Below are 25,843 nucleotides of genomic sequence, written 5' to 3' on the forward strand. Positions count from 1 at the left end.
AAAAATATGTGTGTGATGCTGATATCTCAGAACCTTAGCATACCTTGTGTGAGTGTTTCGGTACAGTTTGTCCTCCTTTAACACTTTTTAATTTTGTCTGGGTCAGTTTTGAGGCCAAAATGCTGTTTTTATTACATTGCTTGGGGCATTTGAAGAGGGGGATGTTCTGCTTCAGCATTCCTGTCCCGGGCATTACCCCTCTGCACACCTGCTCGCACTGCCCTGTGGCAAAATCTGAAAGGTTAACTGAAAGGTTAGCATTTAAAGAAGGTCTGTGGTAGAGAGGAAAGTGGAATAAGAATCTCGTTAACTTTGATTTTCTTGTTGGTAGGGGGAAGCAATTATTACGAGTGCCTCACCTCTATGGGAAGTACTTAGGGTAAAAGAGTGTGGCCTGTAATATTGCCCTAATGAGTTTTGGGATTTTTTTGGTGATTTGACCTTTTGCTCGCTGTTATCCTCCCATCACTTCCCTTTTCGTAGGTCGTGGTGCCCTAGTAGATACGTTTCCATGAAGTATCTCAGCTGTGAGGGTTTCTCTGAAGCGTTGCCTTAGCCAGAAAGGAGATTCTGTTTTCCCCACATAACCCAAACAGCTGCGTGTGGTTGTGAGAATGAGTTGTAACCAGAGCTTGTGGTGAGCTGCTGCAGACCGGTGTCCATGGTGAAACATGGCACTGCCAGCCAGCCCTCGCATGCCTATTTCATGAGCCTTTACCAAACTTTCATTATTTCTCTTCACTTGCCTTAGCAGCAGAAGCAAGTTGCACAGAGCAGTAGATTAAATGTCAAATACAGAGTTGTCAAAGCCAATGCATGCATTAATTAGACAGCCTGTTATGTTACCTTCTTAATTGGTAGCATATTTATATCTGCAATTTGTTTGATGGTATATTTAAAAGGTATAATTTCTTTGCCTTGCAAGAGACACAGCATTGTGGAGATATTTATCTAACTCGACAAAATGAATGTGAAAACTAATTTGTCAAGATGCACAGTTGTGGATTTTGACTCTCCTGATTAATATGTTCCACAGTCAGGAGTGAAACAAGCAATCTATTTTTATTTTAAAACCTGCTCTGCTTGGATCGTTTTCTGCATCGTGCTGCGAGCGGGTGAGCTTCTGTCTGCACACAAGCTCCAAGTCTGAAAACCGTGGTCCAATACCTGTAAATGAACAGGCATGTGTAGAGCAGGCTTGTAAGTGACTGTGGGTGATGGTACATAACGTCTGCTTGATGGGTTTTGTGCTGTTTTTTTCCCCGTTATATTGCCTGTGGCTGCTTGCGGACTTGTATGTGCTGCTTGCTCAAGCCTGAGAGGGGAAGGAAAGGTGAAAATTGAACTTTAGTTATCAATATTATGACATAAAACAGGAAAATGGATAAACAGAACTCTGCTGTTGCAATGTGAGAAAGAAAATGGTTGAGAAATCAAGACCCGCCAGCATGGGATGCCTACGTGCCAGCCCCTCCTTCAGAGGCCCGAATTCAGCTCCCGCCAGGCACCAGGCCATGGCAGCTCCAGCCCAGCAGGCTGGCCACGGGATTACCTCACCGGGCCTATATAATGTCCCAGGAGACACATACAAGGTCTCTTCCTTGCGAATTTGAAATGGATTTGGGCTGATTTTGATGTTTTGGCACTCCTGCGAGCCAGCAGCGGCTGCGCATTTGCACCGCCCAGAGGAGTTAGGCCCCGAGGGATTTTTCTAGTGGAAGTAAAAAAGCAAGCACTGGTAGGCAAGCAGTGCACAGCAGATAGAAAGGATTTTTGAGGACAGTTCTGTTAGATTTATTGTGTTCTTCAGTGCTTTTGATTTTACCCTTAAAGCCTAAACTACCCTAAATTGCACAGTTGCACTTGTACACTGAAATAGCAGTCTCCTGCCCTCGGTATCTTCGTTTTATTAATTTTATTTGATTCCTGTGTATACATAGGGCACTAGGAAGCGTGTTTTCTTTCTTCACAGCAAAACAAACAAACAAAACAAAACAAATAATTCCTTCCTGTATTGGTCCCTCAAATAAGTCTTACCTCTATTTATTATCCATAACACAAAATGAGCTGGCTGTTTGTTGAAGTGTATGATGGCTAGGTCATTGCCTCAATCTTCGGATTAATGTCTGAAAACCTTCCTAAGAATTTGCCTTTGAAGTTTTAATTTTGATTTAAGATGTCCCTGTGGTTCATGCAGTGAAAAAAAAATGAGAAAATGTGCTGATGCTTGGATAGGTCATACCGCTCTGTCACTTTGCAGAGCTTTTTAGGGTTCCTGCGAAGTGGGAGCAGATAAGATCGCAGTGACCCCGTACCCACTGGGCAGACAACCCAGTGCCACCAAGACTCATCATCTCCTCATGACACATAGGAGGATGGAGAGGACATGATCAAGTGCATCTTTGCTGACTCCCATCCTCCCCTCTGGAGATGGTTGGGTTGGGTTGTGAAGCCCATTGAAATGGGCAGCGTCCTTGCATGGGGTCCAAAGCACTCCTTAGGCAGCGTGGTGCAACGTTAGGAAGTGTCCATGGAGGTGTTGTGGCCTTGCAGAAGTAAGGAGCAGGGACTGGAAAGATTATTGTGGAGTAGTAATTATTTTTCATGCATTTTTCACATAAACATGCAGGACTAACATGACGTTTCATTGGGAATTTTTTTGGCTATCTTCAGAATGAGTGCTAATTATTTACTGTTATGCAAAACATAAATTCAATTTCTGTTTCTTAAAATTGTAAATGTGCTTTGATTAGTTTTAATTAGCAAAAGCATGGGTTTCAATTGAATAAGGAATTAGGCAGTTTACTAGAAGTAGCTTTCTTTTTTAACTGGTAGCTCTTTTTTCTTTCTTTTTTTTTTTCTTTTTTTTTTTTTCTTTTTTTTAGCCTTCTTTCTCTTACATTCACAAGTTTAGGTGGTATAAAGAAAAAAAAAAAAAAACAGAAATGCAAGTTGCTGTTCTTTCTGTGTTGGTGAGGTCCTCCCTCCTTTCCTTCCTCCCTCTTTCTATGCTATGTAACCCTGACAACACTGATTTCTGTTTGTAAGGGGAAAGTCCAAACAGTGCTTTATGACAGACAAGCAGGGACAGTTGCTTTAAGCTAATTCTTAAAATACAGTCATTTCCCAATTTTCCCTTCCCCTAAGTGATTCAGAGTAGGCTGAGCAGATTTGGGGGAAGTGGAGGAGGTAGAAAGGGGGTGGGAGAAGGAGGTTCTGCACTCCCAAACTGCTGGGATTTTACCTTACTGTGATCCAACACACCCTAGCATTGTTTGAGGAGATAAACATACCAAACCTGATGGACCTCCATGCTCCTTTACACTGTTTGTCATGAGCAGGGCATCTCAAAGCACAGGGAACATGAGTCTCATGCTGTGTTTCTGGATGAGCAGCATTCCTTGCTTTTTCCGTGGGCCTTTTCCATAGCAGCCATATCTCTCCAGCTTTCAGGGAAGCCCCCGTGACCTCTTGGTGATGGTATTCCGTCAGCATTGACTGTGGAGATGGAGTGTTACCACCTCTGGCACCTCCTTCTTTTTATCTTCACCATCTTCCTCTCCATTTTTCATTTCTGCTTTTCATTTGATTGTTCTGAAAGACTTTTTTTTTTTTTTTTTAAGCCTGACTAAATTTATCTGCAGCCTTAGATCTTGCTGATTACAAGCAAAATTTTTACTTGTGCTCTTACACTGAGCTCTGAGCTTCAATACTAACGAATTGTGATTTATTTTATTCCTCCCTTTCTGCCAGAGTTGGAGCCTCACCTGTAGATCTGGACAAGACGGTTGATATTTCATGTTCTCAGCACTGAGCTATTAACAATCAAACCCTGTTTCTGTTATTGAACCAACTGCTATTGCTAAAAGTAGCTATTGGAGCAGAGCTCGACAGAGCGATGCATCCGCATGGCTGGGTCACGGCGCTATGAATCATGATGGCAGATGGCATCTTAAAGCAGCAGCTCAGATTTTAACAGTCTTCTAAATAACTGTGATTTCTGGTGGAAAAATTACTTATTTTTCAAAACTGCTGAACTCGTTTTCTGCACTGAAATCTGCCAGGCCATGGTTTCCTGTTTTAGAGTAATGAAAGTTATTTTTTTGGAAAAAAATAAAATATGTTTAATTCTGTTGGATGAGAGGCATTATGTAGAAATGCAGATTTTTCCTATGCTGTGTGCAGTCAGCAGTTAGCTATTTTATAACACAATGACTCTTTGTGTCTTTTTTCAGTCATTAACACCTGGATATGTGCAGGGAACATTTGAAATGGCAAACAAGGAAGAAAACAGGGAGAAAAACAGATACCCTAACATCCTTCCATGTAAGACATTACCTTTTCTTCTAAATCAGATGCTTTATCTGTCTGGCATTGAGCATGGTGGCGGTGTTCATTTGCTGAAAATATTCAAGTAACATAATCTCACTGGTCACAGGTGTTCTTCATATCTCTGTAAAACCTGTTTATTTTGCTGTGGCATGTCTCTAGCTGTTGATCATCTTAAGTCATGTTTTTCTATAATGTTAATCAGGTGTTGTGATATAAAAACTTAGTGTTCTACCTAACGACTATCAAACTGGTGTTCCAGGCTTGAAATAAAATAGAGTGAAGTTTGGGCTTCCACTGCTCTGGAGATGCAGTCCCAGTAACTCTCAAGTGTGAGGACAAAGCAAGACTTGTGTGGAGGAAGTTTCTTGATGAGAGCTGGGGACAGCACGCAGCTGCTGCTGAGTTCAGCAGAGCCCCCGCAGCCGCTCTGGGCAGCGATGTCCTCCTCCAGGTCTGGCTCTCGCAGCCACAAACCCTTGTGAGAGTGCGGCGCTTTGCAGCGTGCACGTACAGTCACCGTTCTCAGGCTCTGGCAGGAGGACGTGAAGGGCCACCAAAACCCACTCGTGGTGTCCACAGGGTTTAGCTGGAGCAGAGCAGAGCACCTCTGAGATAGCTGGGGTGCAGCCTGCAGTTTGAAGACAGCTGATGCTAAGCCTGTCCTGATATTTATAAGGAAGTAACATACTGAAGACTGATTCAAATGCAAATGTGCTTGTAATGCCTTTTTTTTTTCCAGATGATCATTCCAGAGTGATTTTGTCCCAAATAGATGGAGTCCCACCTTCAGACTACATTAATGCGTCATATATAGATGTAAGTTCAGTTTTCCACTGCTAGCCAAACTGCTAACTTTGACTGTAAATTAATATTAAATAGGCATTTTTCTGCCAGCACACACTGACATTTCATTTTTTAACTCCTATGATATTTATTTCCATAGGGTTATAAAGAAAAGAATAAATTCATAGCAGCACAAGGTAATTCATTCTCATCTCTCTATTATGTGCATTTTATGGCTGAATGTATTTAATTTTAGAAGTTTTATAAAGGTTATTTTCGGGTTCAGATGGTGGCCAAATGTGAGGTGAGCTTTAAAGGTTAGACTGTAAATGAAAGTGAAGTGAGCATGGGGGCACCCACTGCATTTCAACCTGCAGGTACTCTTCTTAGCTTGGAGAATTGCCTTTCTCCACTTCCATCTCCACTTTGTTTCTCTCTTCTTTTGTCTCATCTGGGGGTTTGGGTGAGGAAAAATAATTGTGTAAAAGATAATAGGATTTTATTTATTTATTTATTTAGTATTAGTGTTACTGTTTTTAAGAAATAAGCAGTATGGGTCAAAGCATGAGTAGTTTGTAGTAAACACAGTTCTGGGTGGGCACCCAGCACAGGGGATGTTGGCGCATCCCGTGGTGCTGCTGGTCTTTGGCACATCTGTTGAGCAGAGCTGTGTTCTGTGTGCAGGACCCAAGCAAGAAACGGTCAATGACTTCTGGCGGATGATATGGGAGCAGAAGTCTGCAGTTATCGTCATGTTAACAAACTTGAAAGAAAGGAAGGAGGTAAGGAGCTGTCAGCGTGACAGAGGATGTCTCTACCAACATTGTGATCCAAAAGTAGCTGCGGCTGCTCAGCACCTGGCCAGCCGTGTATCTGACCACTTCCTTTTCCAGCCCCTAAAAGGAGCTGAAAGCTCATCTGAGTGCCTGCTAATGAACATACTTTTAGCTTCCCAAAGTCCAAATTTATGCTGGTAGATCTTGAGGATGAAATTCTCCTAGCTGATTTTGTCCTGCATCACCCATAGCCAAAGGCACATTCTTGTGCCTTTGTTTTTTGTCAGCATAGGACTGCACTTGTGGGTGGTTTTGGTTAGAAACGAAGAGAAAAACGCTATTCATTTGTATTCTGAGTATTATGCTTCAAAATCCTTTCTGGGGCATGCACACAACAATTGAAAAACAAGGCTGCTCTCTTGTGAGAGCGATTCTGCTGCTTCCTGTTCCCACATTCCCCCGGCGCGCGGTGCTCCTCCTGTGAGACTTTCTGCGCGTATTGGCTGAGCACCGAGACGCAACGAGCTTCAAACATTTAACTTCTTTCCTGCCTCGGAGATCTTAGAAGCTAAGTCAAAGCATTAAGGAAGTGCACCATCACGAGATTTTGACAAGAGATCCTTAAGTAGTCTTTTTCTTTTTTTTTTTTTCCTTCTGGGGTAAAGTTTGCTATGCTGTTTGTGCCACAGCCTTATTGTATGAATACCTAAGGTCCTCCAAATCAAACACCAGAAGGAAACCTCGTTTCCCTGTTAGCTGTGAAAGCCAGGAGGCAAAGCAGGCAGAGCCCAGCAGCTTGCTGGTGCCTGTTCTGTTGCTCAGAGGCGACCTCTCCTGCCAGCTGTGCTGTGGTGGTGACAGTGGCACCTGCCTCAGGATGGTGGTGGGTTGTGCATGGCTTGGGGGAAATGGCACACTAGCCTTCATAAGTGTTTTTTTTTTGGTTTGTATTTATTTATTTATTTATTTATTTGAAACAAGAAAGAAAAGATAATTCAGGTACTCTCATCTCATAGCAGTGATGAGGAAAGGCTCTCCTTTGCCTGTTCACCGTGGTACTTCTGCTTTATTTTACTGTTAGTTGTAGCATTGCTTGATCAAGCTCTTGAACTGCAAAGCAGTCTGTAAGAAGAGCTTGTTTCCAGTGTGAGAAAGCAGAATTGTTAAACTGTTAAAACTCGATGTTCCTGATGACTCCTACATAAGGACTCCCTCACATTTCTCACTGGCTACACCCAAAGCTTAAAAATAAAGGGTCAAGACATCAAAGTTCCCTCTCTATCATCAGAAAGCCCCCCCCTACCCCCCCCCCCCCCCATGTGGTTTAGATCTGGATAGTTTAAAAAACAGCTTCAAAGCTTTTCACACCCTTCTCTGCATAAATTTAATCATCGATAGCACTGGCAAAGTGTTAAAGCTGTCTTCTGTCAGATGACTAACTCCACATACTCTAATGTGCACTTCTGCGCACAGTTTTCAAATACCTGCCTTGTTTTATGTGTGACCAGCCGTGAAGTCAGATTCAGCGTTACAAACTGCACTGTGTGTTTGTACAGGAGAAATGCTATCAGTATTGGCCTGATCAGGGGTGCTGGACTTACGGGAACATCCGCGTGTCGGTGGAAGATTGCATCGTTCTCGTGGACTACACCATTCGCAAGTTCTGCGTCCAGTCGGTCAGTAACAACGCTCCTCTCTGCATCCATTTTAACTTTTCAAGCAAATTGTTGCAATGCCAAATTAAAAAAAAAAAAATAGATTTGGAAAGTAGATTAAATATTTGCAAATCAAGAAGGGTGCTGTGCTGCATCTGGGCTGGCTGGCTCTGCGTGACAGCATGCATCGTGGCCACAGCCATTTAATGAATTGCAATAGGCTCTGCTCAGGTTTCTTCTTGCCTGTAGCCAAGTGCCACAGCATTTCTTGTGATTACCAAGGAAAGAGAACAGGAGCAGAGTGATGAACTTCTGGGGGACAAATTGTATAGATAGATAAATGAGTGAATTTGAATATAGCTGGGCATTTGGAGTGGTCTGTGGATTCTGGATACTGGCTGGCCAAAGTCAGACAGCATTAGAGTTTGGCTTCTCTCATAACCTTGGTCTTCAGCACAATGAAAGCTTTAGATCACAAGAGAGACAGAGGTGATGACTGCGTGCACATCCACAGTGTGTTGCCTTTTACAGGGACAGGCTCCCAGAGATCCTCACCCCGTAAAGAGGGGTTGCTGTGTTTGTAATGCAATTACAGAGTAATGCAGGTTGAAGTCTTCAGATAGAATCACAATATTTATTTCAGGTAGCATGTCTAGTGAGAGCTGATAAGCTGTGTCCAGCCATATAGAACTACTTTCACTTTATTTTTCACGTATGATACAGAGTGCTGATAATCCACACAGGCCATGTGACGCAGTGGATAATACTCATAGCTGTCCTCTAATGTGTTGATGTGAAATGTTTATCCCCATCTTTCAGGTTTTGTGATAAAGCAGTTTGCTAAAGTTGGAACGCGGCACCTCATGGTGATGTAGGTCTTCAATGTTTAGAGTGAATTTTCTGAGTTTCAGTGAAGTTGCTAAAAGAAGTGTCATGAGGATTTTATAAGAGAAAAAGGACTTGAAATTATTTGCATGAATTGTGAATTTTGTACTTTACATATCTTAATTTGGGATTATTCCACTTTTCTCTGCAAACATGCATTTTAAGAATATATGGTAATTCTACTCCGTGTTTATATTGTACATATGCTGTAAGTGTCTAATCCTTGAGTCAGGATCCAGGTGTTGCAGGAATACAAGTCATAATCATGGGAGTTTGTTTATAAATCTCAGCATGGAAAATGAGATGTCCAACTCAGTCTGTGTGTTCCCTGCAGCTGCATGATGGTTGTAAAGCGCTGAGGCTCGTCACACAGCTTCACTTCACCAGCTGGCCTGATTTCGGAGTGCCTTTCACACCTATTGGGATGCTGAAATTCCTGAAGAAAGTCAAAACGTTGAATCCTGCCCATGCTGGGCCAGTAGTGGTTCACTGCAGGTAGGTTTGAACTCTTCAAACCATTCCATTAGTTTGGCCTGGAGTTACACACGGAATATTTAGGCTGAATGTTTATTTTTTGTTAATAGGCTACGAGCTTACTATGCTAAGCTTTTTAGAGCCAGGGGTAAGAACAGTTTCAAAAGATAGGTCTTTGCTGTCACTGTAATACTCAGACAGAAGGTTTTGTTTTATCCATGGATGATCTTTGGTATAAATATGCTCTTTGTCAGAAAAACAGACTTGTAATACAAATCTGTGACCTTTGCCACTAAATGCTCCTCTGAGAATTCATCCTCCACTTTTCCCACAATAAAATTAGTTTGCTATGTAAATCGTCCATTAAATGCCTTGAAGTTTTTAAAATAAAGGCTTGTATTTAAGAGATTGAAATGCTGCAATTTAAGAAATGTACTACATACCGATGCAGAACACAATCCCACTCATTCAGTCGCAACCACGTGAACTTGCTGCTGTTAAAAGTTTGTGTTAAGGTGTTTGAAATTAAATGTTAATGAAACCTTAATCAAAAAATCATTTTTAAAAGAATAATTACAATCTCTGTAGCAACTGTAATGTTACAACTGAGGAAGAAGTGACTTTTTAGGAACAATTATCATATTGAGGGAGGTTAGAGTAAAAAGAAAAGAATAGCAGCTTTGTCTTTCTGGGTTTTGTTTTCAAGGAAATGGTTGTAGATTCGTGTATTTCTTTCTTTTCTGTTACTTTTCTTGGACATCTAGAAATACTCTGAGAGTCCTTGAGGACTCCCTGTGCACTATTGAGAAGTGCATGGTTGTCCTGCCCAGCCAGCCTCTTCTTTTTTTGTTTCCATTCAAATTTTGTCTTCTCTCCCAAGTGTCATACATAAGAGTCTTAAAGAAAAGCCTCAGAAGGAACAAGACTTTAGGAGTCTCACATAACCTTTCCTTTGAGAAACCCACTATATTTTTTCAGCCTTTAGCCGTGATGTTCTGTGGAGACTAATACTGGGTTTGAGCTTTATTTTGAACCAGGAGGAAGTTCTGTGCTTAATTTAACCAAGAAAAGTAGACACGATATAAAGATAAATCTCTGCAGACTTCTAATGAGATATTTTATATTTAAATGAGGTATTTTATATTTATATATTTGTCCAGCAGCATTCTGTCACTGCACTACATGCCAGGTGGGGATTTGTGTGGCACTTTGGCCTGCTTTAGAAGTAACGAATGAGAAAGGTGACACTTAATTTCCGCTACAGGCAGGATATGACACTATTGAATTGTTGGGAAAAGGAAAGGGAAACTCATCGATAGTGAGTAACCGTGCATTTGGGGGGGGAGCTTTTACAAAAATATCATCCAGTCATTCTGGGTAAAAACTGCTCAGTCAGAGATTTTTGAAGGTTAAAAAAAAAAAAAAAACACGCTAATTTGGCATTTGGAAGTAAAAAGCAGTAGGTAAAACACTGGGAGGGGAGGGGAATTGGCAGTCTCTGACAAAATAAGTTTTTGTCGTACTGAATTTGATGTTGGTCTGCAGGAAGCTGACCGCAGGCAGAGGGGACGTGGGCACCCACGGGTGAGGGACGAGAGAGGGGCCCAGGGGTGTGAGGCCAGCGGGTGGGTGGCAGAAGGCACATCACGGCCAGAGGTGGCCTCCAGGACACGTCAGGAGGAGGAAAATCTCCGTAAAGTGTGAGTCAAGAAAGCAGGGCTCGAGGTGGAGTCGGCCGCTGTGGGAGAGGTCAAACGTGAATGGAAGGAAGCAAGAGGGAAGGGAGGCCTGGCTGCACTGAATGGCCGCATGCAGTAATTGTTTTCTTCAGAGATGATTTAAAACCTGCCGTTTCCTTGCTGAAAGTTACTCCGCGTCTTTTGGGCACGTGGGGATGAGGGGAGAAACGTTTGGCGTGATTCAGAAGGTGTTTCTGGGCGTCACGGCAGTTGCTGTATGAAGTAAGCTAACAGGAGGTTAAGGGAGAGCTATTAATGCCTAGCACAGGATGCCATGCCCTTTTCCTCTGAGAGGAAGAGCTGGAAATCGGGAGCGATATAATTTATAGTAATCTTGCTCCCTCTCGTGGCTGTTGAAGGATATTTAAAATATATATCTATTTGGGGATAGCAGTGTTCGGAAGTGTAGAACTTGTAACAGCGGTCATGCAGAAAAGAGGAGAAAAAAAAGGAAAAATATTTAAAATTTAATTTTAGACAATTATTTTAACTGCTCAAGCACAGTTGTGTGTGTGTTTTGTTTTGTTTTTTGCTTGTTTTTACCAAAGGTGTTTGAGTAACATAATTGTGATCTTACCTCTTCAAACAGCTTAGAAATGGTAACTTTTTAGGTTAAAAACTTAGATCCTTTTGTGTTGCTGTCACTACCAAAATCAAAAATGAAAACGTGTTGCACATTGAGTATTTCAGTTCAGTAGAAACAGCGCAAGTTCCACCTCTGTCCTTGCCATAGCAATTCTTGCAGACTTTGTAGTTCAACTATTTTTTTTGTCTTTTTTTCTCGCCTTTTTAAGCGCTGGTGTGGGCCGAACAGGCACGTTTATCGTTATAGATGCCATAATAGACATGATGCATGCTGAACAGAAAGTTGATGTTTTTGAGTTTGTTTCAAGAATCCGTAATCAGCGTCCACAGATGGTTCAGACTGACGTAAGTAGGAATTGGTTGAAATTACAATTTTTTGTGTTTTCTTCAAGTCGATTAATGTGCGTCTGTATCTCCAGTGTGATATTCCCTGTTCTGTTGCACACCTGGGTAACTGGGACATAAGGAAAGCTCAGAAGAAAGGTAATGCTGGGGAAGGAGATAGAGGCACGTTCGGTCTTTGGTATGGAGATAGATCACTGTAATGCACGTTATCTTGTGGTATCGTGTCCAGGGTTTCCCCTTGCACAATTAAGTGGAATTTAAGGAGTGATGTAACAGGAACTTTGTTTTACCCTAAGGTATACGTTGGTGATCAGTGAGTTGTAGGCCAAATGAGGTGAATGAAAGTGCCAGACATGGTATGGTTTGGCTTCCTTGACGTGCATCATGCTTACATGCCTGTTGCTTGTTCCAGATGCAGTACTCCTTCATTTATCAAGCCTTACTTGAATACTACCTCTACGGTGACACGGAGCTAGATGTGTCATCCCTAGAAAAACATCTACAAACATCGCACAGTGCAGCGCCAAACCTTGTCAAAATAGGGCTGGAAGAAGAATTTAAAGTAAGTACAAAGGGTCTAAGATTTTCAAATGTTGAAACACTTGGGACAAAAAGATACTTCAGAAGCAGGAGAAGGGCAACTAAAAAAAGAAAGGGACTGTCAAGACTGAACCACCCATTTTATAGTGGATGTAATGGGAATGGATCCTGTGGGATCAGTGAAGGAGGCCTGGCCTTAACACCCTGTTCGAAAAATGCACATTCAAACCTTCATCGTTTGATGGATATTTTCCTATATGCATTTGGTTTGCTTGTAGAAGAAAAACGGAATTATTCTTTCAGTCTTGTACTGGATGCCAGATCAGATACTGCTGGAAAACGGAGCTGGGTTACATTGACCAAATTGGCATGTCAACAGAAATGTTAACTCAGTCACCACTGTGACAGCAGAGTGAACTATGGAGAGTTTTCAGGTTTTGTGCTGAGTATCCACAGCTACCAGGAGGGAAAAATATATATTTAAAAAGTGGAGAAATAAGGCATTCTTGTTTTGTGGAGAAGCCCTGACTGGAAATACCAGTGACGCTGTCTTTCTTGATCCCTGTTTAAAATAGACTTCAACTGCACTGAGGAAATAGTTAGAACTTTTCTGTGACATTTCCTATGCTAAAAGACTTATTCTATATATGGGTTGAAGACATTAAATGACTTAGTCATTTAATCAAATGAATTCAGTGTTAACTGAATTTCTCTTTTTCCTTTAACGGATTAATTTAATCAGAAATTGGGAAGTGTGAAAAGAAAACTAAGTAAAAAGTACAGCAAAAAGTTCAACATTCAAAAGATTTACACTCTTTGAGGGAAGGAAGCAAGTGAACACATTGAGTATTCCACTTTTTTTCAGAATTCCTAAGGTGTTGTTTTTTTTGCTGTCCACTGTGCTAGCTTCTGTCACAAAGTACAGAGAGCAACGTTTAGCTCGGCTGTGTATTCTGAAAAGCATTTAGATGGGCCAGGAGCACTGAGCCAATCTGCACAGAAGAAGAGCAGAACTCTGTTGTAACCACTACCAGACTCTCTGACATAAAGTCTGTTAAACATGGCATTACAGACTAACTGGAAAGTGATTTCTGAGATATGGGAGTTTCTTTTTATTGGTTTGCTGCTGGTACTAGAGCCTTTACTGGCATTAGGATGTGCTTTTTCTCAGTATCTGGAAAATACAAAGAAGTACCTGAAAAACTGCTTGAAGCTTGAAAATTAAAATAAATGTAAACTGAGTTTGTATTAAATAGCTGCTGAAATGCAGCTGTGTAACTACAGTCATTGATGGGCAGGTCCCAGCCCAGCAGAAGCAGCCTGTTGATGTTAGTGGGCACAATCTCATGTGTAATCTCTACTCCAAAAAAATGTTGGGGATAGGGCAGCGCTTGTCTTGTATGTCCTGGGAATACTGTCATCCTATACTGAATAAATAACAGAGGATACCACTATCTTCTGGTCCCTCTGCTAGCAAAAGCTGGAAATGTATAGAGCCTGGTTACAGTAGGTAGTGCACAGCCGGCTCTACATTCGTGCAACCTCGTTATGCCCAGTGGTGCATCTCAGAATTTTAATAATCTGAAAAGGATCGTTACACTGCTAATATCAAGGAAATGAGTATGAATGCTTATGAAATGAGTTTGTGCTTGGATGATAAGGGAAGTGAAGTTTATGAAAGAGAAGCATTTTAGCACTTGAGAAGAATGTGGAAATGAAATGGCCGCTATTTCAGTGCCGGGCTTGCAAAGCTCCTGGGCTGGAGCTGCAGGAGTGGAATAGTGTTCAGTGTGCTCCTCGACCTTCCTCTGCTTGCTTAAAGGCTGGGAAGAAAAAAATGAAATTAATTTGATAAAAAGGTAATGCAGACAGGTTTTCAAAAGTGGCTAAATTTGTGAAACTCAATTTCTGAATCTGAAATTGAAGAAACTTTTCAAAGGGCGTGGGGACTTTGTGCTTTTGGAAGCCACGCTCAAATAGTCCAGAAGTGTCATTAAAAAAAAAAAAAAAAAGAAAACTTGCTGCCATTTTATTGCATTTAAACTTTACCGATATGCTTTGGAAGCATGTTCAGACTCCCAAAAATATTTGTTAGTATGAAAAAAATTACGTGACCATCATTCGTAATTATACTGTACAGACAGGACAACAGAGTGGCTTTTCTGAAAAGTCAGCCTGGCTTTGACTGTAGGACTGCTCCGTACCTGATAACGAATCCTCTGGGTACAGGTTATGAGGAACATGGTGAGAAGAGAACCACTTCTGTTTCAATTAGTCCTCATCGTCATCTGTGTGTTTTATTGCAGAAATTAACAAATGTCCGAATAATGAAGGAAAACATGAGAACTGGCAACCTTCCAGCAAATATGAAAAAAGCTAGAGTCATCCAGATCATCCCATGTAAGATGATCAACTTTATCTATAGAAACAAGTGCTATAAGTGCACGGCTATCCTAAGGTTGTCGTAAGTAAATATTCTACCTGTGTGTTAGTACCAGCACATCTCATATCAGCATATGGCTGCGTTGGCTGGGTCCAGAAGAGAGGAAAGCCCAAACTTGGAAACTGTAATTCTGCAAATAATTACTGCATATGCCTTGAAGAAAGAAAAGTTGTAACTTTTACATACTGCCTGTAAAATTCAAATGCTTTGAAAAGTGTTTTTGTTTCATTTTTAGGTAGACCACATTTTTGAGGGTTTACTTAGCTTCCCTTTGGTTTTGTCGTCCTCTTTGCAGACATGGCTGCTCAATGCTTGGGCAACGACACAGGCAGAGTATCCTGTCCCTGTAATGTGTGGTGTCCTTATGGAGAGTCTGCACACAAATTATTTATTTATTTTAACTTTTTCAATGTAAAATATGTAATGACCAGATTTTTTTCAGGACTGAATGAAATAATTCAGCAGTTTCACCCACTTAACCAGCATACTTTCTGTATGTTTCCTTGCCCACTCTGGAGCAGCACTGCAATGTCTGCTCATTAAAATAAGTTTCAGACCTTGCTTGTCATATCCTGTGTGAAAGTAAAAATAAACCACAGAAGAGCTAGTGCTCTCCTCCACACGCTCAGTAAATCATGGATAAGATCTGTAAGACACTCCTTCTGGCTTCCAGCTGAAAGTTTTGTTGTTGTTCTTTCACAAATGTAAGAGTGGAGCAGTCAACATACAGTTAGCAAAAGAAAGAATAGACGTGTGTGTTTGTTTTTTTTTTCCAGATGATTTTAATAGAGTGATTCTGTCAATGAAAAGAGGGCAGGAGTATACAGACTACATCAATGCTTCCTTCATAGATGTAAGTATAAATGTTTTTGATATATTTAGACTACAAGTCAAATATTTTTGATGTTGCTTGTAAGTCTTTTTAAAGAGATTTGGCCAACTTGGCTTATGAAGAACAGTAGCTTTTTTATTTGGGTTTGGCTTATGAGAGTTTCCAAATACGTTTCTTATCTGGCGTTTTCAGTTTCAATTTAAATAGTTGTGTAATTTAAACATTGCTGATGTGAGCTGTATAAACTAAGGTTTGTATTAAGTCCTGAAAAAACAGGGAGTGAAACAGGTTCTATTACCTGCATGCAGGTTAACAGACATCCTGACTCTGGTTGTCTAACTTAGAGGAGGGGTGGGAGGGTGGAGTACATATTTAGCATGGGGAAAGGCTTTCAGAGTGTTTGGGAGTCAGGATTTACCTGGGGAGACCTGCAATAATTTCCAGCTTTGTTCCTGGCTTCCTCACGGAACCTGGCCAACGCCTTCCACTTCTTTTTTTTTTTTTTATTTAAATATGAGAATTAATTATATCCAGAGAGGCTCAGAGAGAAGCTGGGTGCTGCGCTCTCTGCATACCAGCTTCAGTCACTCTCATCCTCATGTGTCATTACACTCACGTGTCTCTTTCTCTGCAGGGCTATCGCCAGAAGGATTACTTCATTGCCACTCAAGGACCGCTGCCCCATACCGTGGAGGATTTCTGGCGGATGGTGTGGGAGTGGAAGTGCCACACCATCGTTATGCTCACAGAAGTTCAGGAGAGGGAGCAGGTATGCATTGCACAGCTGCTTTTTAAAAGTGCAGTAAAGATGAGTCTTTGTGTTAGATAAACACTATTATACACTATTTATAATATTTACACTACTTATACTATTTGTATAAACCCTTATACAAATTTTAGCAAGATTTTTTGCCTTCTCTGAAATGACCTCTTGCTTCACTGTTAGGTGTAGGCCAATGTTGCTGCTTTTGCTTGAATTGTCAGGAAGAACACAGAAACTTACGTTTTTTAAAAGGGCCCAGTTCGCATTAAAATCACAACTGTTATTGGGATTCCTGGTGTGAATGCCTGTGGAAGAGTTGCTTGGGATTTGAGAACAGCTGACAATGTTTTCTTGAGGAACTCCCCCATTTTTTCACCACTATAAGCTTCTGAACCTCTCCTTCTGCATCCTTCCTCATGAATTATCAGAGACCCGTATCCCTGCAGTGTTGCAAACTCAGGGTTCAATTCATGTTTTAGTGCTCTGCGATGTTTTCTGGTGTTTTTGGGAGGCTTTTTTACAACATTACATTGCATTGCCTGTAGGAGTTACTTAATTTCCTTCTAATTTATTTATAAAGCAGTATTTATCAACTATGACTTCTGAGCCCTTTTCATCTTAATGCTTTACACTGTAGAAATATTTTATTCCAATACTCTTGGTTATTAGCCTTTTCACTGCAAACTGTCTAGAACATGTTAAGCTGTATTTCACATTTTATATCAGAGATTCGTCATTATGCAGATAACTGGGAAAAAAATAATATCACAGAATGTTTACAATTCTCTCTCAATTTTGCAGGAAAAATGCTTCCAGTACTGGCCATCAGAGGGCTCAGTAACTCATGGAGACATAAATGTAGAAATAAAGAATGACAGTCTTTTAGATGCCATAAGTGTAAGAGATTTCATAGTTACGTATAATCAGGTATGTTTTTTAAGTTGCTTAAGTTTTGTTTTGTTTTGTTTTTTTTTTACATTTGAAGGCATTTACAAATATAATTACGTAACTTAAATCCTGGAATTTCTATCTAAAGATAACTGCAGACATTTTAGCAGTCACAAGGAACCTTATAGGAAATATTTCGCTTAAAGCCCCATGAAAATCCTGGTCAGTAAAACACGTCCTTGATCAAAGTGGGTTTTTTTGCTAATGTTTTGCTGTTGCTGCTGGTCTTGCATTTTTTACCATTTACCATATATCTAGTACAGAGAATTTGATTCAGGATTTTAAATGCCTGGGAAGCATTTACAGCACAAATACAAATTCTCTGCCTACCAGCTGTTCTGTAATGCTGCTGTGCTACAGGCATGCTCTACAGATGACTATTTTTTGAACTTTTGGACATGCATTTCTTCACTCTCTGAACCATTTCTTTAGGAACCCATTTACATTGCTGTGTTTGAAGAAAAAAAAATATTTGCCATTTAGCATACCATTAATTTAACTACCTATTGTGTTACATGTAATTTATACACTTAAATAGTTGGCACATGCAAAGCAAATGGACTTTAAAGGGCTCTGCATTTCCTTCTGAAGGAAGGTGATGGATAAGGCACAAATACACACTGTGCTCACAACACAGAGTCCTTGTCCCTGTGTTGACTTCTGTCGTATGGGAAGGTGTTTAAAACCTGAGTAACACAATTTTAGATAGTTTTGGGTTTTCTCATTTTTTGGTTTTCATAATAACGGTTGTCTTCCTTATCTATCAAATCACTATTTTAGCACCACTAGTGAAGTCCATTCCCAACAATCCTGTTTAATTAGCTATGAAATAACGATGCAATATTCAGTTTGCCTGCCAGAATTAGTATGACATTAATACCTATATGAACTTCTAGTCAGCAAGCATAAAGACAAGACAAATAATTTTTAAGTTTGAAGGTCACAGGTAGCATTGTGTAAAGATGAGTGGATTTCATTAGCTGATTTTTTTTAGCACGGTGCATGGGGAATGTAGGCACATCAGGTATGCATGAGCAGTGTATTATGGACCAGGTTGAAATTAGCCCGCTTTACTGTAATGGTGAAAAAATTATGCTACAGCTGTTGAATGTAAGAAGTGTGTTTCCATCTGGAATTAACAGCTGGATGAATCTGGTTTTTGCACGCACGTAGGGTAACCACGAGAAGCAAAGCAGGCTGGTTCGGCAGTTCCACTTCCATGGCTGGCCAGAAATTGGAATTCCTGCTGAAGGAAAAGGGATGATTGACCTGATCGCAGCTGTCCAAAAGCAGCAGCAGCAGACAGGGAATCACCCGATCACAGTGCACTGCAGGTAAGGCTCCCCTCTCCTTCCCACAGTTAGCTGATAACTTTTTCTCCAGTCTGGTTGTGGTTACAGCACTTCTTTGTAACTAGACTGCATCCTTTAAAAATAAAAACTAAGAAATATGAGCAAAAGGTAGAGAAATGGAAAAATTGAGATTACATAAATGTGAAACAATAGTATTTTTGTTTTGTTTTGTTTTGTTTTGTTTTTGTAGTGATTTGTAAAATACCCCAGCAATACGGGGCTCAAATGTTCTATCAGGATCAAAGTGATCAAATTATTGGCATGATGGAATATATCCTTAACCTAATCTGAACACAAACTGTACCTCTGTTTTTGAAAGCAGGAAGGACAGAAAAACCAGTGTACTGTCATTTTCTCTTTTTCCATAGTTCTTTTAATAAGCTGTATTTTTTGGACTTTTCCTTTGTGTTTTCAAATGCTATTTTTAGAGTTTTTTTTTTTTTTTTTTTTTTTTATCAGTCTTTTAAATTGTTCTTTTCCATTTCTGCACTACATCTGCTGACTTTAAAAGTAGTAATAAAACTATCATTCTGCCTCCGCCTAATTCAGAAATAACACTTTCCTTTTAAAATACTGGATTTTTTTATAAGTGAATAAAGCCTTTTCTTTTCTTCTGGTCAATACAAAGTCAAGCTGACAGTCCACAGAGGCAGAGTCAGTAGAAGAGAGGTGCCTGGTTTGTTTTGTCTTCTAAATAAGAAATTATTAACCTCAAGAAGTCACCCTTTGACATGAACTTTTTTGCTGCTGTGGGCTCCATGGACCTGTTTGCTGTGGGAGAGGTGCTGGCAAATTCAGTGCTGCTCTTACCCAGACCGGCTTTCGTAGGGGCCTCATCTCTGCTGCGTTCGTCTAAGATCTGGTGCAGTAGAGTGTGTCTTGTGATTGGAGCTCGACCGTGACATATTTTGTCTCTCATTGCCCTCAGAGTTGGTAATTGAATACACGTTAGATAGTGGCCCATTAGATCTTTTCGTCTTGAGCACGTTGTATGAGTTCAGCTGCTGTTGCTGGACCGTGGTCTCCTTCAAGCCATGCACAGAGGCTGAGATGCTGGTATTTTTATATCTAACAACATTTATTATTAATAATTGTGGTATTTTCTTCCCCTTTCTGTGATCCCACTGTTGAGCAATGCTTGGCACCTGTACTCCGACAGGGATCCTCCCTGCAGGAGCTGTGCTCTCCCGCATTCTGTCAGCCAGCAGTGATGCCTGGCGCTGCTTCTGGGGTTTTCCTGCATTGCAGAGGACACCCAACAGGTTGCTTTTCATGCTGCAGAAATTGCAGTAGTGATTTATGTGACACTCAGATAGTCTCGTAGCATTATCCGCAGGGAAGTATGCTCACTGACCGTTCGGAAATGTTTTGCTAGAAGAGCACATGGGTGCTGTTAGAGTTAGAAATAGGACAGGCTTTGTTAGAGCTGCTCTCTGCAGAGTGCACTGACTTTTATTTTGCTCTGATTTGAGTTTTAATGGGTCTCACTCTCTGAGAAGTATGGTTTGTATTTTGGCTACCTGAGGTGTCACAAGTATTTTCATCAGCTGCTGAAGCAAAATGATCCAGGGAGCTCCTGGATTTGTTGGCGTTTTGGGATAGGAGCATACAGTAATGTGTATTAATTGCTAAAACTTCTTCCTCCTTGCTTCTGAAGTGTTTTCTCTTTGCAGTTTTCATTTATGTTCCCCAGGGGACTGTGGGTTTTCCCACCCGATGGTGGCTGAACTCAATGTTACTGCTTTACAAATGCTAGGGAAGTAAAATTCTACATGATAATTAAAGTGGGCAAAGTATCAACTAGTTCTAACCGATAAAATAAGAGGTTAAAATAGCTGATGTCTTTGATATACATAAATCAGATAGATAAGAACTATCTGAGGTATGTATTGCTTCTACTTTTTTACATTTTTTGAGCTGCAGACTCTCTGAAGCATCAGCTTAATTATTTGATGCGAGTTTTTCCTAGATTTTGTTCAAAACTTACTGCAACGATTATAAAATTTACTAAACAAGAAAATAAAAGCAACCACGCAGTGTATCCTAGGATTTTTAATATTGCACGTTTTGTCCTGCCCCTATTTGACAGCCTGTATGTACAGTGCACTTTAACTGCTTCATGCAGTCATACCTGAGTCTTCAAATGTAGATTAATGTAAATTTATGAATAAGTAAACACCTTTCAAGAAAAGACTGATTTCTCAGAGCATTCGCATACACTTGTGAAACCTTCTGTTAATTTTTTCTAACTATGAATGGTTTCAGGAGCAGCTAGAAGTGATAATTCGTATGTGGAATGAAGACCTAGCACTAAATAGTTTCAGAAGGGCTTTGCTAACTGAGTTGCCAATAGAATTCAAAGCCAATCTGCTAAATCCCAGTGTTTGTCTCCTGCTGCCTTCTGGTTAGTTCATAGCTACCTGTGCTTTTCCTCTCTTTGCTGTCTCCTCCTCTCTGCACCGTAATAAACCAGGCAGGACTGCTTAAAGATCCTTTGCTTCACTCTTTTGCCCAGTCTTTGCCCTTTTGGAGCATCCTTTGCTTTTGAACTTTGTCTCAAGAAATGAGGTCTGAGAGTCAAATTGAAAAGTTATCTTCCCTTTAGAAAAGTGTTGAAGGAAGTACAGAGAGGGAAGCGAGTATGAAAGGAGTAGTGCTGTGTTCCCGTGAGACAACACGTGTTTTTCCTGCATCTCAAATGCAGTTTAGTTCTCCATACCAAAATTTTTCAGCCAATTAACAAAACAAAAACAAAACAAAACAAACAAAAAAAAAAAACAAGCAAAGAAAAAACAAACCAAAACAGCTAAACAAACAAAACAGACCAAAAACTTTACATGGCCTTTAAGGATTTATTAAAAAGATGTTTTGGGAAGAAAGAAGGAAAGAGCATCTAACACAAACAGTATAAGCAATGGAGTGAAGAACAATGTGTGAATAAGTGAATAAGCAACATTTGATGATGTCTGTGTGCAGCTTTACTTTATATCTTTATTCCCTCACCTTTTTATTTATGTAGACCTATTCCGAAGTGCATCACTCATGGGTTACTCTAGAAAGCACACGAGGTTACTACAGATTAGCTAACGACAAATAAGCCTGAACCCTTTTGGATTTTGCATTTTTCTTTAATCTGATAAAAGTAGTTGTCTGAAGGGAATAGTGCATCTAATATGTTGTACCTGTTCATTTTCCCTCCAGTCGGACTTTTAATGTATCCAGCTGAGGATACATGCATTTGCACTTAATCTTTTCATAAGACTATGCTTCTCAGATTTTTTTTTTCCATTTGAGAGAATTAAGGTAGAAGCAATGATGTGTGATTACACTTCACCTGCTATAAATGATTAAAAAACATGAAAATTTTAAATTTAATAAATTATTTTGTGCTTATCCTTGTTCAATCCAGTGAACCTTCTGCTTCATCTTAGCACTGACTGCTAAATTCCAAAGTCTATCCTGCTTTTAGTTATTTCCTATCAAAGCTGCTGGCCTTCCAGGGCACAGCCCCTGTTTTTTGGTGACAGATAGCCCGTAATTTGTGTGATTAAGAAAGCAGAATCTTTTTGGCTCCGATATTTGGCTCTGGTTGTGTTCTGCCACATCCAGAGTAAACCTGAAAGCAGAGCATGAGAGCACGGGAAGCTTTCTTTGCTGAAGACTAATGGATACATGAAGAAGCAGCTTTGCTGGCTCGTAATTCAAGTGCCAGGCTGGTGCTGACAGCATCCATGTGCTGCTGCTGCTCACAGTCTCCTGTTTGAGGGCAGAACCTGTCAGCAACGGGGCTAGAGCAGCTCCTGCCTGGCTCACGATGAATTTCGATTACTGCTGGCTCCCTTCTAGTGTGGCTGAAGTGGCAGAATAGGCTAATATTCGTACTTGGGTATTCTCTATCAATATTATTTTTAGCATTTTTACCCTGCTGCATGCCAACCAGGTGTGTTTCCGTTGCAGCGCTGGTGCTGGCAGAACAGGTACGTTCATAGCACTCAGCAATATCCTGGAACGAGTGAAGGCTGAAGGGCTCCTCGACGTATTTCAAGCTGTGAAGAGCTTAAGACTGCAGAGGCCACATATGGTGCAAACACTGGTATGATATTTAACAACCCGGATCTTTGTCAAAGGATGTGTGTTTGTAAATATTCTTGTGGGAAGAGAACAAAGGATTTTTTTTGCAGGTGGAAATAAATTATGTATGATGGCTGTGTATGTACAAGGTATTATGAGAAATCTGTATTTTTACAGATTTTTTTTTTTATGGCATTTCTAAAAAATAAAACTTGGCTAAACATTCAGTGTTTTTTTAGGAACTGGTGACAGTTAAATAAACCAAAATCTTTTGAGAGTTCCAGATGACAAAACTTATGAAGTAAATGCCTTTTAAGCCATATATATCAGGTTTTCTTTCTTTACCTGAAAGTGTCGAGGCTTAAACAGGCTTGCAGTTCATCTCTGAAAGGGAGACGCTGACTTGTTTAAAGTCAGCTACAAAGAATATGTGAAGCTTGGTCCTGACACTTTCCCTTACAGAATAAACATTAACAAGGTTTATGGAGGTGTGTTTTTGGAAAACACATAATGCCGATATTTGGTATTTTGATAGCAGCTCCCATTCGGCAATGAGAAACTTCTTTAGGAAGTTATCTCAAAGCTCCTTTCCCAGGTAGATGTTTTCTCTGTACTGCAGAAAGGGGAAAGAGGCTGAAGAAGTGGAATTGGATTATCTGCAGTCACGCTGAGACAGGGATGAAATCTTTCTTTTGGGGTTCTGGCTCTGTGATTTAATAACGTCAGTTAAGGGTGTAATTGCTGTTATTGGAATGATATTCCCAGCTGAGCCTGTGGAAAGGCTTCTGCTAAACTCTGCTTTCCAGCATGAGTGAAGTCAGATGCCAATTCCGTTCATTATCAGGCGTTAGAGATCTGATAATGCAGCAAATCATGTCGAAGGCTGTCAGCATGCCTACGAGCTCGGGCTGTGCCCCATCCTTGGGATGCAGAGGACTAGGCAGCAGGCTAACGTAGCCAGAGGATGAGTATACACAGACAGCATTTACAAGTGAAACTCCACTTCAGAAAAAAATGAACTTAAGAGTTTTTTTTTTTCAAGTTCTGTGCATTTGAAGTTGCATTGTCACACCGTTTCAGCCGGGAAGCTCAAAGCCTGAAGTTAAGCAGCCGGGCTCCCTGGGGAAGGCGCAGGAAGAGTTACCTGCTTTAGCATGAGACGGGGAACAGCCAGGTGCAGTCAGCAGCTTAATTTAAATGAGGAGACAGGTTTAAGAATTGATGTTCATTTGAAGAACTATCCCCTAGAAAGCTTGAAGAAATCATTTTAACTGACAGGCAAGAATCAGCCTGTATTTGACAAAAGAGAGGTACCGTTGCTTTTATTACAGAAAAAAAAGAACCAGGGTAGACTCGTGCTCAGCTCCTCCTGCACATGAAGGGAAAACAGGCGGCTTTGAAGAGAATACCCTGCTGACGGGTGGGTGGCTCTTTGAGGGCAGGGTGTTACCATCCGCCTGTTATTAAAAGTTGGTTGCATGTGAGAGGAGAGAGAAGCCTTTCATATCAGAACTGCCATGGGTCAGAACCCACGGCGAAACCGTGGCTCGGCTCATGTTGAGGACCATGTCGAGGTCCTCTGCTCACCAGCCTTTGGTTTCAAAGCTCCTCGCAGTGCCAGGGTGGGGATCCAGCCAGCAGCGAGGCACAGAGGAGCACAGAATTTGTTGCAGCCATCAGAAACTTTGAATCGGTGGGCAATTAGGTGGAACTGGTAGCTGCTGTGAACTCACAGTGCTCCAAACTGGAGCACCTTGCCTTTACCACGAGGATTTGCATAAGAATGATTTTTTTTTTCCTGACCTAATCATATGGTTTTGATATTTTCTTCCTGTTTTTCAGGAACAGTATGAATTCTGCTACAGAGTGGTACAAGATTTCATCGACATATTTTCCGACTATGCTAATTTCAAATGAAAATTCCTGCCTTATTTTTTAATTTGTCTGTATAAATAGTTGTATATTATATTAATTTATTCCGTGTCATTTCGATTGACTTTTATTGTAAATATGCCTTTGTGTTTGCCCTAAAAGTTGCATTTGCTGTACAAAATTATTTCTGAAATATAAATATCTTCTAAAGCAAAGTATAATGTTCATATACAGTATATTACTATAAGATGGTAGAGAAATCTTTATTCTAAATAACATTAAATTAATTATTGAAGTTTTCTTTTTTTTTTTTTTTTTCCCACTTACAATTATTTATCAATAATGCTGTCTCCCAGTTCTTGAAACTTTATGCAGGTGATTTACATTTCATACTAAAAAAGTGAACTGTGGTATATATGGTTAAACTAAACATGTTTTGGCCATAAACCTTTCTTCACTGACGTCAACAGCAAATGAAAACAGATGTTTATCTGGGGACACACACTGCTAACCTACTCATGCTTACATGTAATTTATTTCCTGGTCTCACTGAAGGGCAAAGAGACTTCGAGGTATCAGAATATGGCCATTTTTGTGTAATAATGTACAGTATAGCTGAAAAATATAATTGCTTTTAAAGTCTGTTTTTTAGAACCTCCCAGTGGATGGCAGTTCTGTTTTGAGTCTTAATAAGATATAATCATTATAAATACAGATTTAGATTTTTGTTTTAATATAACTTTAAAAGTCCATTTATTTTGTTCTTTCCTAAATATTACACCAGCTTAAATCAATCTAGAAATACAATAATGTGAGTTTGACCACTATTTGAGAATATTTTGCATATCTGAAGAGTCTATTTTGCAGCTCCTGAACTTGTCTTCTTCAAAAGGCTCTACTCTCCTTCTTTTATTACACTCAACAAAATAATTAATAGTATTTGCTAAAATTTTGAAGAAAAAAAAAGAGTAAATTTTTAGCGCTAGCAACATTGAGCACTGTAGCTGAAAGCTCCTTTATGTTCTTACTTTCCCATGTATGTTATCAAAAAAAAAAAGATCTAAAGATCTTTATCTAAAAGGGTTATATGATTGTGTATATAGATATATTTTTAATGAAAGTACTACTGATAATATAATTGGTGAAATAAATTTTAAAAGTCTTTTATTATAGCCCAGAACAGGATGTGCTTGGGGGTTAGAAAATCCAAAAAAAAAAATCACAGGGCATCTGAATGTTGAATAATTCAAAAGTATTTCTTTTCCATTCTTTAAAATGCATATATGAATTAATGAGCACAAAGTATGTACTTCAGTTACTTAACTAATATGCAATAGTCCTGTCTTGTCCGGTTGGTTAGGTTTTTTCGATGCAAACATAAAAGCCTTATTTAAAATTAAACAACTTAAACTGATCATTTCACTGTTCTTGCACTATTTTGCCCCATG

The 25,843-nt window shown here is 40.1% G+C and overlaps 1 protein-coding gene across 6 annotated transcripts in view; it reads left to right on the forward strand.

Annotated features, from left to right (window-relative positions):
- The window catches only part of PTPRE (protein tyrosine phosphatase receptor type E), a 91,800-nt gene extending 67,102 nt beyond the window's left edge, over nt 1-24,698 (forward strand). For 4 of the 6 annotated variants that reach the window (XM_032190735.1, XM_032190732.1, XM_032190733.1 and 1 more), the window contains 15 exons: nt 4,236-4,326; nt 5,072-5,148; nt 5,276-5,312; nt 5,800-5,897; nt 7,448-7,567; nt 8,766-8,926; nt 11,439-11,574; nt 11,987-12,136; nt 14,421-14,514; nt 15,334-15,410; nt 16,024-16,158; nt 16,954-17,079; nt 18,274-18,434; nt 22,410-22,545; nt 24,366-24,697. In XM_032190735.1, coding sequence (XP_032046626.1) covers nt 4,236-4,326; nt 5,072-5,148; nt 5,276-5,312; nt 5,800-5,897; nt 7,448-7,567; nt 8,766-8,926; nt 11,439-11,574; nt 11,987-12,136; nt 14,421-14,514; nt 15,334-15,410; nt 16,024-16,158; nt 16,954-17,079; nt 18,274-18,434; nt 22,410-22,545; nt 24,366-24,440 — 1,674 coding nt within the window. In that variant the 3' untranslated portion in view covers nt 24,441-24,697. Of the gene's footprint in view, nt 1-4,235; nt 4,327-5,071; nt 5,149-5,275; nt 5,313-5,799; nt 5,898-7,447; nt 7,568-8,765; nt 8,927-11,438; nt 11,575-11,986; nt 12,137-14,420; nt 14,515-15,333; nt 15,411-16,023; nt 16,159-16,953; nt 17,080-18,273; nt 18,435-22,409; nt 22,546-24,365 lie in introns of all 6 variants that reach the window. The other 2 variants (XM_032190738.1, XM_032190737.1) reach the window with 1 other exon arrangement.
- Nucleotides 24,699-25,843: the final 1,145 nt, after the last annotated feature.

The sequence above is a fragment of the Aythya fuligula genome, chromosome 7 (genome assembly GCF_009819795.1).
Source record: "Aythya fuligula isolate bAytFul2 chromosome 7, bAytFul2.pri, whole genome shotgun sequence".
Classification (NCBI taxonomy): Eukaryota; Metazoa; Chordata; class Aves; order Anseriformes; family Anatidae; genus Aythya; species Aythya fuligula.